Source organism: Colobus angolensis, unplaced genomic scaffold, assembly GCF_000951035.1.
Source record: "Colobus angolensis palliatus isolate OR3802 unplaced genomic scaffold, Cang.pa_1.0 Scaffold99, whole genome shotgun sequence".
Classification (NCBI taxonomy): Eukaryota; Metazoa; Chordata; class Mammalia; order Primates; family Cercopithecidae; genus Colobus; species Colobus angolensis.
In genome coordinates this window covers 3,461,694-3,473,095 of record NW_012123931.1, presented here as the reverse complement: position 1 = coordinate 3,473,095, position 11,402 = coordinate 3,461,694, and the positions used below count along the sequence as shown (strand labels likewise).

General features: G+C 56.3%; 1 protein-coding gene across 2 annotated transcripts in view; it reads left to right on the top strand.

The window, feature by feature from the left end:
- CSK (c-src tyrosine kinase) overlaps positions 1-6,458 on the top strand; it is a 20,837-nt gene extending 14,379 nt beyond the window's left edge. For both annotated transcript variants that reach the window (XM_011932895.1, XM_011932896.1), the window contains 12 exons: positions 1,461-1,540; positions 1,843-1,956; positions 2,054-2,166; positions 2,501-2,720; positions 3,658-3,751; positions 3,929-3,994; positions 4,073-4,172; positions 4,263-4,353; positions 4,780-4,853; positions 4,953-5,148; positions 5,256-5,342; positions 5,591-6,458. In XM_011932895.1, coding sequence (XP_011788285.1) covers positions 1,526-1,540; positions 1,843-1,956; positions 2,054-2,166; positions 2,501-2,720; positions 3,658-3,751; positions 3,929-3,994; positions 4,073-4,172; positions 4,263-4,353; positions 4,780-4,853; positions 4,953-5,148; positions 5,256-5,342; positions 5,591-5,773 — 1,353 coding nt within the window. In that variant the 5' untranslated portion in view covers positions 1,461-1,525 and the 3' untranslated portion in view covers positions 5,774-6,458. The remainder of the gene's footprint in view (positions 1-1,460; positions 1,541-1,842; positions 1,957-2,053; positions 2,167-2,500; positions 2,721-3,657; positions 3,752-3,928; positions 3,995-4,072; positions 4,173-4,262; positions 4,354-4,779; positions 4,854-4,952; positions 5,149-5,255; positions 5,343-5,590) is intronic.
- The last annotated feature ends 4,944 nt before the right edge of the window (positions 6,459-11,402 follow it).

Below are 11,402 nucleotides of genomic sequence, written 5' to 3'. Positions count from 1 at the left end.
CGCCCGGCTAGTTTTTTGTATTTTTTAGTAGAGACGGGGTTTCACCACATTAGCCAGGATGGTCTCAATCTCCTGACCTCGTGATCCGCCCATCTTGGCCTCCCAAAGTGCTAGGATTACAGTATTTATTTATTTAGAGGCAGGATCTCGCTCTGTCACCCAGGCTGAAGTGCAGTGGTGTGACCTTGGCTCACTGTAGCTTTGACCTCCCCAGGCTCAAGCGATCCTCCCACCTCAGCCTCCTGAGTAGCTGGCACTAAAAGCACACAGCACCGCCCTCAGCTAATTTTTGTATCTTTAGTAGAGACTGGGTTTCACCATGTTGCCCAGACTGGTCTTGAACTCCAGGGTTTAAGCCATCTGTCTGCCTCAGCTTCCCAAAGTGCTGAGATTACAGGTGTGAGCCACTGTGCCTGGCCATCATTATGTTTCGGAATTTATCAGGATTGGCCAGGCACGGTGACTCATACCTGTAATCCCAGCATTTTGGGAAGCTGAGGCGGGTGGATCACCTGAGGTCAGGAATTTGAGACCAGCCTGGCCAACATGGCGAAACCCCATCTCTACTAAAAATACAAAAATTAGCCGGGTGTGGTGGTATGTGCCTGTAATCCCAGCTACTCAGGAGGCTGAAGCAGGAGAATAACTTGAACTCAGGAGGTGGAGGTTGCAGTGAGCCGAAATTGTGCTACTGTACTCCAGCCTGGGCGACAGAGCCAGACTCCATCTCAGGAAAAAAAAAAAAAGCAAGGAAAAGAAATTCATCAGGGTTATTTAATGGTTGGAGTTTGTGTTGGAGTTTATTTGATGGTTGGAGTTTGCTGCCGTTCGTAGTCCCTTTTGTGAATATGCCACTGTTTATCCATTTTCCCCTGGATCGGCATCTGGGCAGCTCCCAGTTTGTGGTTTATTACTAAACATGCCACTTGTAGCCCTCCTATGTCTGTCTAAGTAGACACATACCCTGTGTCCTCTTGGTGCATACCTAGAAGTGGGGTTGGTATACATTTAGAGATGCCCAGGCAGGCTTTTGCAGGTGAAGGACCTGAGGGCCCACAGCATAAGGGACTTTCCCAGATCACACAGCCCCTTCTCAGAGCTGCCCCAGGGCCCTTTTCCCCACAGAACAGTAGCTGGAACTAGGCCTGGGGCTGATGGGGCCGATGGGCAGTTGGCTGTAGTCCTGCTAGCCCTCTAAGCCCCCTTGGCTCCTTTCTGTCAGTCTTGAAAGGGCCCCTGTGGCCTTAGGGTTGGTGGCTCCCTTTGTCCCTGGGGGTCCTCAGCCTTCATGCTCCTCTACCCAGTACCGTCAGCCTGCCAGGACTGGAGAGAATGGCCCGTGTGTCAAATTCCAGCGCAGGATGCTCTGGCACCTGTTTACGCCCAGTGAGGAGCCAGATGTCAGCATTTGGGGGGCATTTCTTCACACCCCTCCTCATTCTTCATGCTCTTCCCCACAGGTCTAATGGTACCAAGTGACGGGTCGGCTTTACTGTGACTCGGGGACGCCAGAGCTCCTGAGAAGATGTCAGCAATACAGGTACCACAAGGGTGAGGGTCTGGGACATGCAAGCATTCCCACCAGCCCTGGCGGGGTGCTTAGTGGAGGAGAGAGGATGCAGCTTAGATCAACCCACTCCCCTTTTTCCCAGCACTCAGTCAGACATAGGCTGGGGGAAGTGGAGGAGTCTCAACAGAAAGGGACCCAGGGCTCATTCTCTGGGCAGAGCACCTCACCCAGGCTCACAGAGGCCAGCTTAGAGGCTATGACCAGGAGGGTGTCCGGGCAGGTGGCTGGAGGGGTCCCAGGCTGCACCTGCCCACCTGTCACCTGTCCTGCAGGCCGCCTGGCCATCCGGTACAGAATGTATTGCCAAGTACAACTTCCACGGCACTGCCGAGCAAGACCTGCCTTTCTGCAAAGGAGACGTGCTCACCATTGTGGCCGTCACCAAGGTAATCAGGTGGCGCCCACCCCACCCTCCCACTGCTGGGCCTTCCCTCTGCAGGGGGAGGTGGGCCTGAGAGCATGTCTGGGCTGCCCTCTCCCCAGGACCCCAACTGGTACAAAGCCAAAAACAAGGTGGGCCGTGAGGGCATCATCCCAGCCAACTACGTCCAGAAGCGGGAGGGCGTGAAGGCGGGTACCAAACTCAGCCTCATGCCGTGAGTACTACAAGGAGGGGTTGGGGAGGGAAGGGGCCCTGGACCTCCTGGAGAAGCATCAGGAACAAGCAGGGAGGCCAGAGTGAGGGGCTGGGGTGTTGGGGAGGGCTTCAGGAGGGAGGTATAGGGCACGGGTGCGGGACCTCACAGAGCAGGGCTGGGAGCAGAGGCAGGAGGGTGTCGAAGAAGGGACAGGGAGCAGAAGAGGAGGGCCTCAAATGCCTGACTGAGCGAGTGTGAGCCACGGGTGCCAAGCAGAGGGAAACCCTTCAGAAAGGGGAGCCAGGGTCAGTACCTTTGGGCCACCGTGACCTCCGGCCCTGCTGCTCCCCAGTTGGTTTCACGGCAAGATCACACGGGAGCAGGCTGAGCGGCTTCTGTACCCGCCGGAGACAGGCCTGTTCCTGGTGCGGGAGAGCACCAACTACCCCGGGGACTACACGCTGTGCGTGAGCTGCGACGGCAAGGTGGAGCACTACCGCATCATGTACCATGCCAGCAAGCTCAGCATCGACGAGGAGGTGTACTTTGAGAACCTCATGCAGCTGGTGGAGGTGAGCTGGGGGGTATCCGTGGGTCCTCGCTCCCACCCTCACACACCCTAAACCCATCTGGGGCCTTTGCACATAGCCCTGGCTCCTAGCTCCAGCCCCACTGCTTCTGCCTGGTGACCAGGCATGTGGGGCAACTTCTGTGAGCCCTCGTTTCCTCACACCTTGGTGGAGCAGCTGCTGTGTGCCAGGACTCACCTCTGACCCCACAGTGCCACCCCGAGGAGGGGAGCCTTATCCTCATTTTATAGACCAGGAGTCGACGGTTCAGAGCAGTTAGGGGACCCACCTGAGGTCACACAGCTATAATTTGGTGTCAGGACTGGATTCTGAGTCTGTCTGCTCCCAGAGCTAACTTTCCTCCAGCCACTCACAGACCTGCATGCCCAGAAGTGTGTGCAGAAGCATGAGCCATGCGCCTTGATCGCCAGGGCCCCTGAGGCTCTCGCACCTGCATGGACATGCCCATGGGTCCCTGCAGCTTCCTAGGCCCGCTCTGCCAGTCCTGGCCAGGCCACACCTGGCATCTGGTAGCCACAGGCAGCCTCCCGTGTCCCTCTGTATTTACTCTCATCTCCCTCCCCTGCTGGCCTGGCTTGGCCTGTGGCAGGTGAGGGTGGGGTCCTGGGCACTCCTGACTAGAGGCTGGTGTCAGGACCGAGCCATAGGTTGCCCTCTGCATTGGATACCGGTGGGGTCCAGAGTGGTAGCAACAGCTGAGTGTCCAGCAGCCACATGTAGGGTGGCATGGGAAATGGGCCATACGTCATAATCCGGGACTTCCCTAACCCCTGCCCTACCAGAAATGAGGAGCCCTCCCCACTCAGTGACTCCAGGCTGGGCGGGGCCGGCCTCTGCCGCCCCCTGGTGGTCAGGCCTGGACGGTGCATATGGGGCACCTTGGGCTGTCTCTGAGCACCCTGCCCCCCACACCCTGCAGCACTACACCTCAGACGCAGATGGACTCTGTACGCGCCTCATTAAACCAAAGGTCATGGAGGGCACGGTGGCAGCCCAGGATGAGTTCTACCGCAGTGAGTGCACCCCACCCCAGACCTCTTGCCCACCCACCTCCTCCCACGCAGGCTTCCTGGCACTGCCCCCCTCCAAGAACCTCCAGAGAACCCCATGTGCTTGATAGTCCAGTCAGCCTCTGTCATCCCAGCCATGTCCCTAGCAGCCTCCAGGCCCTCACTGGCCCCTCCCCACAGGTGGCTGGGCCCTGAACATGAAGGAGCTGAAGCTACTGCAGACCATTGGGAAGGGGGAGTTCGGAGGTGAGCTGGGCCGGGCTGCCTGAGGGGGGGCGCCAAGGGACTCAGAACTTGGGAACAAGCCGACCTCTCTGCCCCCAGACGTGATGCTGGGCGATTACCGAGGGAACAAAGTCGCTGTCAAGTGCATTAAGAACGACGCCACCGCCCAGGCCTTCCTGGCTGAAGCCTCAGTCATGACGTGAGTGGGGGCGGGGTAGGGGGGAAGGTTGGCCTAGGCTAGGAGTGAGGCTCCGGCTTCCCCTTTCTGACCACTCTCATCCTGCCCCAGGCAACTGCGGCATAGCAACCTGGTGCAGCTCCTGGGCGTGATCGTGGAGGAGAAGGGCGGGCTCTACATCGTCACTGAGTACATGGCCAAGGTGGGAACCTGCTGAGACCCGGCACTCGGACTTTCCAACTGCCCTGAAACCCCCACTGTGCTCTGGGGCCCCTGTTCCCTCGGTCCCCCGACCCCAAGTGAGCTTTGAGGTCACCAGGCCTGGGCTTTTGTCCTGGTTTAGTATTTATTGACTATAACCTTGGACAAATCATGTCACCTCCAAGCCTCAGCATCACATCTGGAAAATGGAGATAATAACAGCTTATCCCAGAGATTTGTGAGAGTCAAGGGATAAGGCATGAATAACACAGAGCAGTGTCCAGCACGGATGTCCTGGCCCCTCCCCACTCCTTCCCTGTCTCACACCTCCTTGGAGTGTCAACACCCACTGGGCCCCAGCCTGCTGCGTGAGAGGGCTGCAGGGCACATCTGACCTCTGGGCCTGGTCTGTCCTTCCTTCCCCCAGGGGAGCCTCGTGGACTACCTGCGGTCTCGGGGTCGGTCAGTGCTGGGCGGAGACTGTCTCCTCAAGTTCTCGCTGTGAGTGAAGCAGCCTCTTGCATGGGTGGGGTTTGAGGGGTACCCTGCCCTGCTATGGGGGTCCCAGTCTGAGGGGACGTGTACCTGGCCTACCCCCAGAGATGTCTGCGAGGCCATGGAATACCTGGAGGGCAACAACTTCGTGCATCGAGACCTGGCTGCCCGCAACGTGCTGGTGTCTGAGGACAACGTGGCCAAGGTCAGCGACTTTGGTCTCACCAAGGAGGCATCCAGCACCCAGGACACGGGCAAGCTGCCAGTCAAGTGGACAGCCCCTGAGGCCCTGAGAGAGAAGGTGGGGCGGGCCTCCCCTGGGGCCTACAGAGGTGGGCAGGAGTCCTGGGTCACTCCCCACCCCTAGAGTCCCGGGATCTGACGCTGCTTTTTCCATCCACATGGCAGAAATTCTCCACTAAGTCTGACGTGTGGAGTTTCGGAATCCTTCTCTGGGAAATCTACTCCTTTGGGCGAGTGCCTTATCCAAGAATTGTGAGTATAGGTACTGGGATCAGGGTGGCTCTTGGAGCAACGGAGGGGTTGGCAGGGGCATGAGTCTCCTTGGGCCCTGCCTCCCCAGCCAAGGCCTGGAAGCCTCAGGCCTGCCCTGGGGAGCTCACAGGCCACTCTGCGGGCCTGGGTCTGGGGCAGAGCTGATGGGCATCCCTGAGAGGCTGCTGGGTAGATGTCTTCTCTGGGGCCAGGCCCTGGACTGACTCCTGCCATCCTCCTGGCCACAGCCCCTGAAGGACGTCGTCCCTCGGGTGGAGAAGGGCTACAAGATGGATGCCCCCGATGGCTGCCCGCCCGCAGTGTATGAGGTCATGAAGAACTGCTGGCACCTGGACGCCACCATGCGGCCATCCTTCCTACAGCTCCGAGAGCAGCTTGAGCACATCAAAACCCATGAGCTGCACCTGTGACGGCTGGCCTCCGCCCGGGTCGTGGGCCTGTGGGGACTGAACCTGGAAGATCATGGACCTGGTGCCCCTGCTCACTGGGCCCGAGCCTGAACTGAGCCCCAGCGGGCTGGTGGGCCTTTTTCCTGCGTCCCAGCCTGCATCCCTCCGGCCCTGTCTCTCTTGGACCCACGTGTGGGGCCTGGGGAGCCCACTGAGGGGCCAGGGAGGAAGGAGGCCACGGAGCGGGAGGCAGCGCTCCACCACGTCGGGCTTCCTTGGCCTCCCGCCGCTCGCCTTCTTAAGAGTTTTATTCCTTCCCTTTTTTGAGATTTTTTTTCCGTGTGTTTATTTTTTATTATTTTTCAAGATAAGGAGAAAGAAAGTACCCAGCAAATGGGCATTTTACAAGAAGTACGAATCTTATTTTTCCTGTCCTGCCCGTGAGGGTGGGGGGGACCGGGCCCCTCTCTAGGGACCCCTCGCCCCAGCCTCATTCCCCATTCCGTGTCCCATGTCCCGTGTCTCCTCGGTCGCCCCGTGTTTGCGCTTGACCATGTTGCACTGTTTGCATGCGCCCGAGGCAGACGTCTGTCAGGGGCTTGGATTTCGTGTGCCGCTGCCACCCGCCCACCCGCCTTGTGAGATGGAATCGTAATAAACCACGCCATGAGGACACCGCCGCCCGCCTCGGCGCTTCCTCCACCGAGCCTGCCTGTCCTGCCCGGTCGTCCCTCCCATGCCATCTTGTCCATCCCCCTGTCTCTGTGAGTGGGGCTGGGTGGGGAGCATGGCCGGGGGATGTAGCCGCCGCTTTGTGTCAGCTGCACGAGTGAGTGTCCTATGTTTGCCCTCGGGGAAGTGCTCACCACCCGCCCCACTGTCCAGCTACCGCCGAGCCCGGCTCTGGAGCCCCATCCACAGGATGCTGCCTGGGGGTTCCAGCTGCCTCCCCTGGTGTGTTGTTCAAGCCTGCAGCACAAGGAGGGCTAGAGCCAGGGATGGGAGGGAGCCCAGGCCTGCACAAATGGGAATGGGATTCTAGTCAAGCCCCCTGTGCAAGAGAGAGAAAAAGCAATGGTGGGCCGGGTGGGCTTCCTCTGGTAGGAAGAGAAGTGTCTCATGCCTGAGAAGATGCTGACCTGGAGGGGGACAAGAAAGCTCCTGGTGGTTCTCCAGTTTTACCCACGATGTCACAGCTTTGCCCTGTCCCCACCCCTGCCATGTGCCAGGCCTGATGTCATACCAGACTTGGCAGGGGCTGAGGATGCAGGGCAGAGGGGATATCTTGGCACCTTCCAGTCAGGGGGACACCCTCCCCACCCCACCTTGTCAGGGCACATACAGGGAATGTGGACCAGCTATGAGATTTTCTCCCCTCACTCAGGTTGTCCAGGGGCAGTGGTCAGTACAGAACCTCTGAAGGTGTGAGGAGGCTTCATGTATTCCCTGAGGCAGGCAGGTGGGGTGTTCCCCTTGTCCTGTTGTGGCCCTGACCCTTCCTCTACCAGCCAACAGGACCTGAAATCCAGGGAGATCTGACTTTGAAGTCTACCTTGTGTCTGTTCCTCAGCCCTGCTGTAGTTCCATCCACCATGATCTCTCCTGGCCCAGTGCGACAGCCTCCTTGCCACCTCCACTCCATCTTCTCTGCACACTGCCAGACTAATTTTTCTAAAACTACACCATTCATTCAACAACAAATATTTGAATACCTACTGTTTGCTAGGACTGGGCTCATCAGTAAGCAAAACACACCCTGTGGAGCCCGCAGTTGGGAAGACAATCAAATAGTCACATATAGGCGGTGACAAACTTAAGTGCTACATGAGGAACACAAAACATGGGAATCTTTGTAGATCAGGGAGGGCTTCTGGAAAGAACCAGCATTTAAGCTGAGATCTGAAGTGGAATGAACAGGTTGTACGGCAGGAGTTAGCAGCATTCCAGGAAGAGATGCTGAGACTGGAGGGAGGGCAGCTTTGTCAGATCTCCAAGAAGGTGGGTGAGGATGTACAAACAGCCAGGCCTGAGAGGTGAGACTGTGGCTGTGGCAAAGACTTGGCTTTTATCAAACAGAATAATGGGAAGCCAACGACAAGTTTCATCAGGAAGGTGACATGTCAGATAATCTTTTTTTTTTTTTTGAAATGAAGTCTCACTCTGTCACCCAGGCTGGAGTGCAGTGGTGCCATCTCAGCTCACTGCAACCTCCATCTCCTAGGTTCAAGCGATTGTCCTACCTCGGCCTCCCAAGTTACTGGGATTACAACAGGCATGTGCCACCACGCCTGGCTAATTTTTGTATTTTTAGTGGAAACGGGGTTTCACCGTGTTGCCCAGGCTGGTCCCAAACTCCTGACCTCAAGTCATCCACCACCTCAGCCTCCCAAAGTGCTGGGATTACAGGCGTGAGCCACTGCACGCGGCCCAGATATGTGTTTTCGAAACCACCCTAGCTACTGGTAGAGGAGTTTCAGGGAGTACAGTGAGGACTGGTCCAGATGAGAGACGGTCTCCAGAGAGATTTAGCTCCAGAGCTAAAATTGACCGAACTTGGCTATGGATTCAGTGTGAGGGTGGAGGAGCAGGAGGGGCCACAGCAAGGCCTGACTGAGCAGAACGGATGCAGGGAGGGCAGCAGGGGGCATCCGCTGAGCAAGGACAGGAGACTCATGCTTAGGAGGGAGCATCACGAGCTCTGTTAAGGGCATGTTAAGGTTTTTGTTATTTTGATACAGGGTCTCATTCTGTCGCCCAGGCTGGAGTCCAATGGTGCAAACACAGCTCACTACATCCTTGACCTCCCAGGCTGAAGCAGTCCTCCTGCCTCAGCCTCTCAAGTAGCTGGGACTACAAGTGCATGCCACCATGATCGGCTGATTTTTAAATTTTTTGTAGAGACAAGGTCTCCCTATGTTGCCTAGGCTAGCCTTGAACGCCTGGGCTCAAACAGTCCTCCTGCCTCAGCTTCCCAAAGTGTTGGGATTATAGGCGTGAGCCACCACACCCAGCCACACATTGAGTTTTTTTTTTTTTGAGAAGGAGTCTCACTCTGTCACCCAGGCTGGAGTGCTGTGGCCGGATCTCAGCTCACTGCAAGCTCCGCCTCCCGGGTTCACGCCATTCTCCTGCCTCAGCCTCCCGGGTAGCTGGGACTACAGGCGCCGCCACGTCGCCCGGCTAGTTTTTTGTAGTTTTTAGTAGAGACGGGGTTTCACCGTGTTAGCCAGGATGCTCTCGATCTCCTGACCTCGTGATCCGCCCGTCTCGGCCTCCCAAAGTGCTGGGATTATAGGCATGAGCCACCGCACCTGGCTGGTAAATTTAAGACAGCAGAGTCTTGAGCAAATTTGGCTGCCAAAGGGAAGGACATTGACCTTCAAGTCGTACTGAGTACTGAGAGTGAGGCAAGAGATATAGACAGGAGGGGTGGTATATAGATGGTAGAGCCTTCCTTAGAGCAGGGGGTGGGTGGTGGGAACCCAGAACATGGGGGACCCAGCCTGAGATGGGAGAGGGATAGTCCCTCCGAAAGTGCAGAGAAGGAGAGAGACTCAGGCAGTGGTGCACTGGTGAATGTTTAATATCCAAATCTAGGACACGGGCTGGGTGGGGTAGCTCTGATTTATAGCATTTGCTGATATCCGTGGAGTTAATACTCTCACCGTGGTCAATTTCAAGCTACCAACCTGACTTCACTGAATACAGCGGGGGATGGGGAGTCCAGCAATCAGCTCTCACAGCTGGTCTAAGCTAGCCAGGGTTCAGAAACCTACAGTGAAGCCCGTGGCTATAGGATCACAACAGGGGCCAGCCAAGCAACACAAGAGAGATGGGCCAGGCATAAAACAAACGGGAGTGAAAGGACAGGGCTCAGCCAATGGGACCCTGAGGGCTGCAGGCCCAGGTGGCTGGATGTTCCCATTCATCTTTCCTTTTTTTTTTCTTTTTGAGATGGAGTCTAGCTCTGTCACCTAGGCTGGAATGTAGTGGCATGATCTCGGCTCAGTACAACCTCTGCCTCCTGGGTTCAAGTGATTCTCCTGCCTCAGCCTCCTGAGTAGCTGGGACTACAGGTGCCCGCCACCACACCCAGCTAATTTTTGTATTTTTAGTAGAGACGGGGTTTCAGTATGTTGGCCAGGCTGGTCTCAATCTCTTGACCTCCCAAAGTGCTGGGATTATAGGCATGAGCCACCGCACCTGGCTGGTAAATTTAAGACAGCAGAGTCTTGAGCAAATTTGGCTGCCAAAGGGAAGGACATTGACCTTCAAGTCGTACTGAGTACTGAGAGTGAGGCAAGAGATATAGACAGGAGGGGTGGTATATAGATGGTAGAGCCTTCCTTAGAGCAGGGGGTGGGTGGTGGGAACCCAGAACATGGGGGACCCAGCCTGAGATGGGAGAGGGATAGTCCCTCCGAAAGTGCAGAGAAGGAGAGAGACTCAGGCAGTGGTGCACTGGTGAATGTTTAATATCCAAATCTAGGACACGGGCTGGGTGGGGTAGCTCTGATTTATAGCATTTGCTGATATCCGTGGAGTTAATACTCTCACTGTGGTCAATTTCAAGCTACCAACCTGACTTCACTGAATACAGCGGGGGATGGGGAGTCCAGCAATCAGCTCTCACAGCTGGTCTAAGCTAGCCAGGGTTCAGAAACCTACAGTGAAGCCCGTGGCTATAGGATCACAACAGGGGCCAGCCAAGCAACACAAGAGAGATGGGCCAGGCATAAAACAAACGGGAGTGAAAGGACAGGGCTCAGCCAATGGGACCCTGAGGGCTGCAGGCCCAGGTGGCTGGATGTTCCCATTCATCTTTCCTTTTTTTTTTCTTTTTGAGATGGAGTCTAGCTCTGTCACCTAGGCTGGAATGTAGTGGCATGATCTCGGCTCAGTACAACCTCTGCCTCCTGGGTTCAAGCAATTCTCGTGTCTCAGCCTCCCCAGTAACTGGGATTACAGGTGCCACCACACCTGGCTAATTTTTGTATTTTTAGTAGAGAGGGGGTTTTGCCATATTGGCCAGGCTGGTCTCGAACTCCTGACCTCAAGTGATCTGCCCCCCTCAGCCTCCCAAAGTACTAGGATTATGGGTGTGAGCCATTGCACCCAGCCTCTCTCTCTGTTTCTACTTGTTTTTTTCCTCTTTCTCTTCTCTCATCTCTCCCTTCTGTGCTCTGGCCACCGGCTCATCACAGATGAACAAGACATAGATCCTACCCTTAAGGAGCTTGTGAACTGATGGGGAGCCTTCTCAGGACTCAGTCTGCTGTCTGGAAAAGTGGGGTAATACCTGCTACCAGCACCCCACCAATGGGGCAGAGGCGGTGGGAAGTGCAGGGAGGCTTCTCAGACACTCAAAGAACAGGCAGGGATAGCAAGGGCCTTCCTGGCAAAGGAAGGACACTGCCCGGCCAAAGGTGGTGAGGTGCGACAGCAAACTGACCAGCTTGCTGGGGCTCAGATGCCAAGGGGTGTGGCTTGGGAGTCAGTGAGTCTGAAGCCAAAGCAGGGGCCTGGACCTCACCTGCCTCTGTAGGCCCAATGAGGTGCTCAACTTTGTGGGAAGATAGCCAGGAGCAATTGAAGGGCTTAGGACAGAGGTGTGGCGTGGCCAGATGTGTTTTTTGTTTTGTTTTGTTTT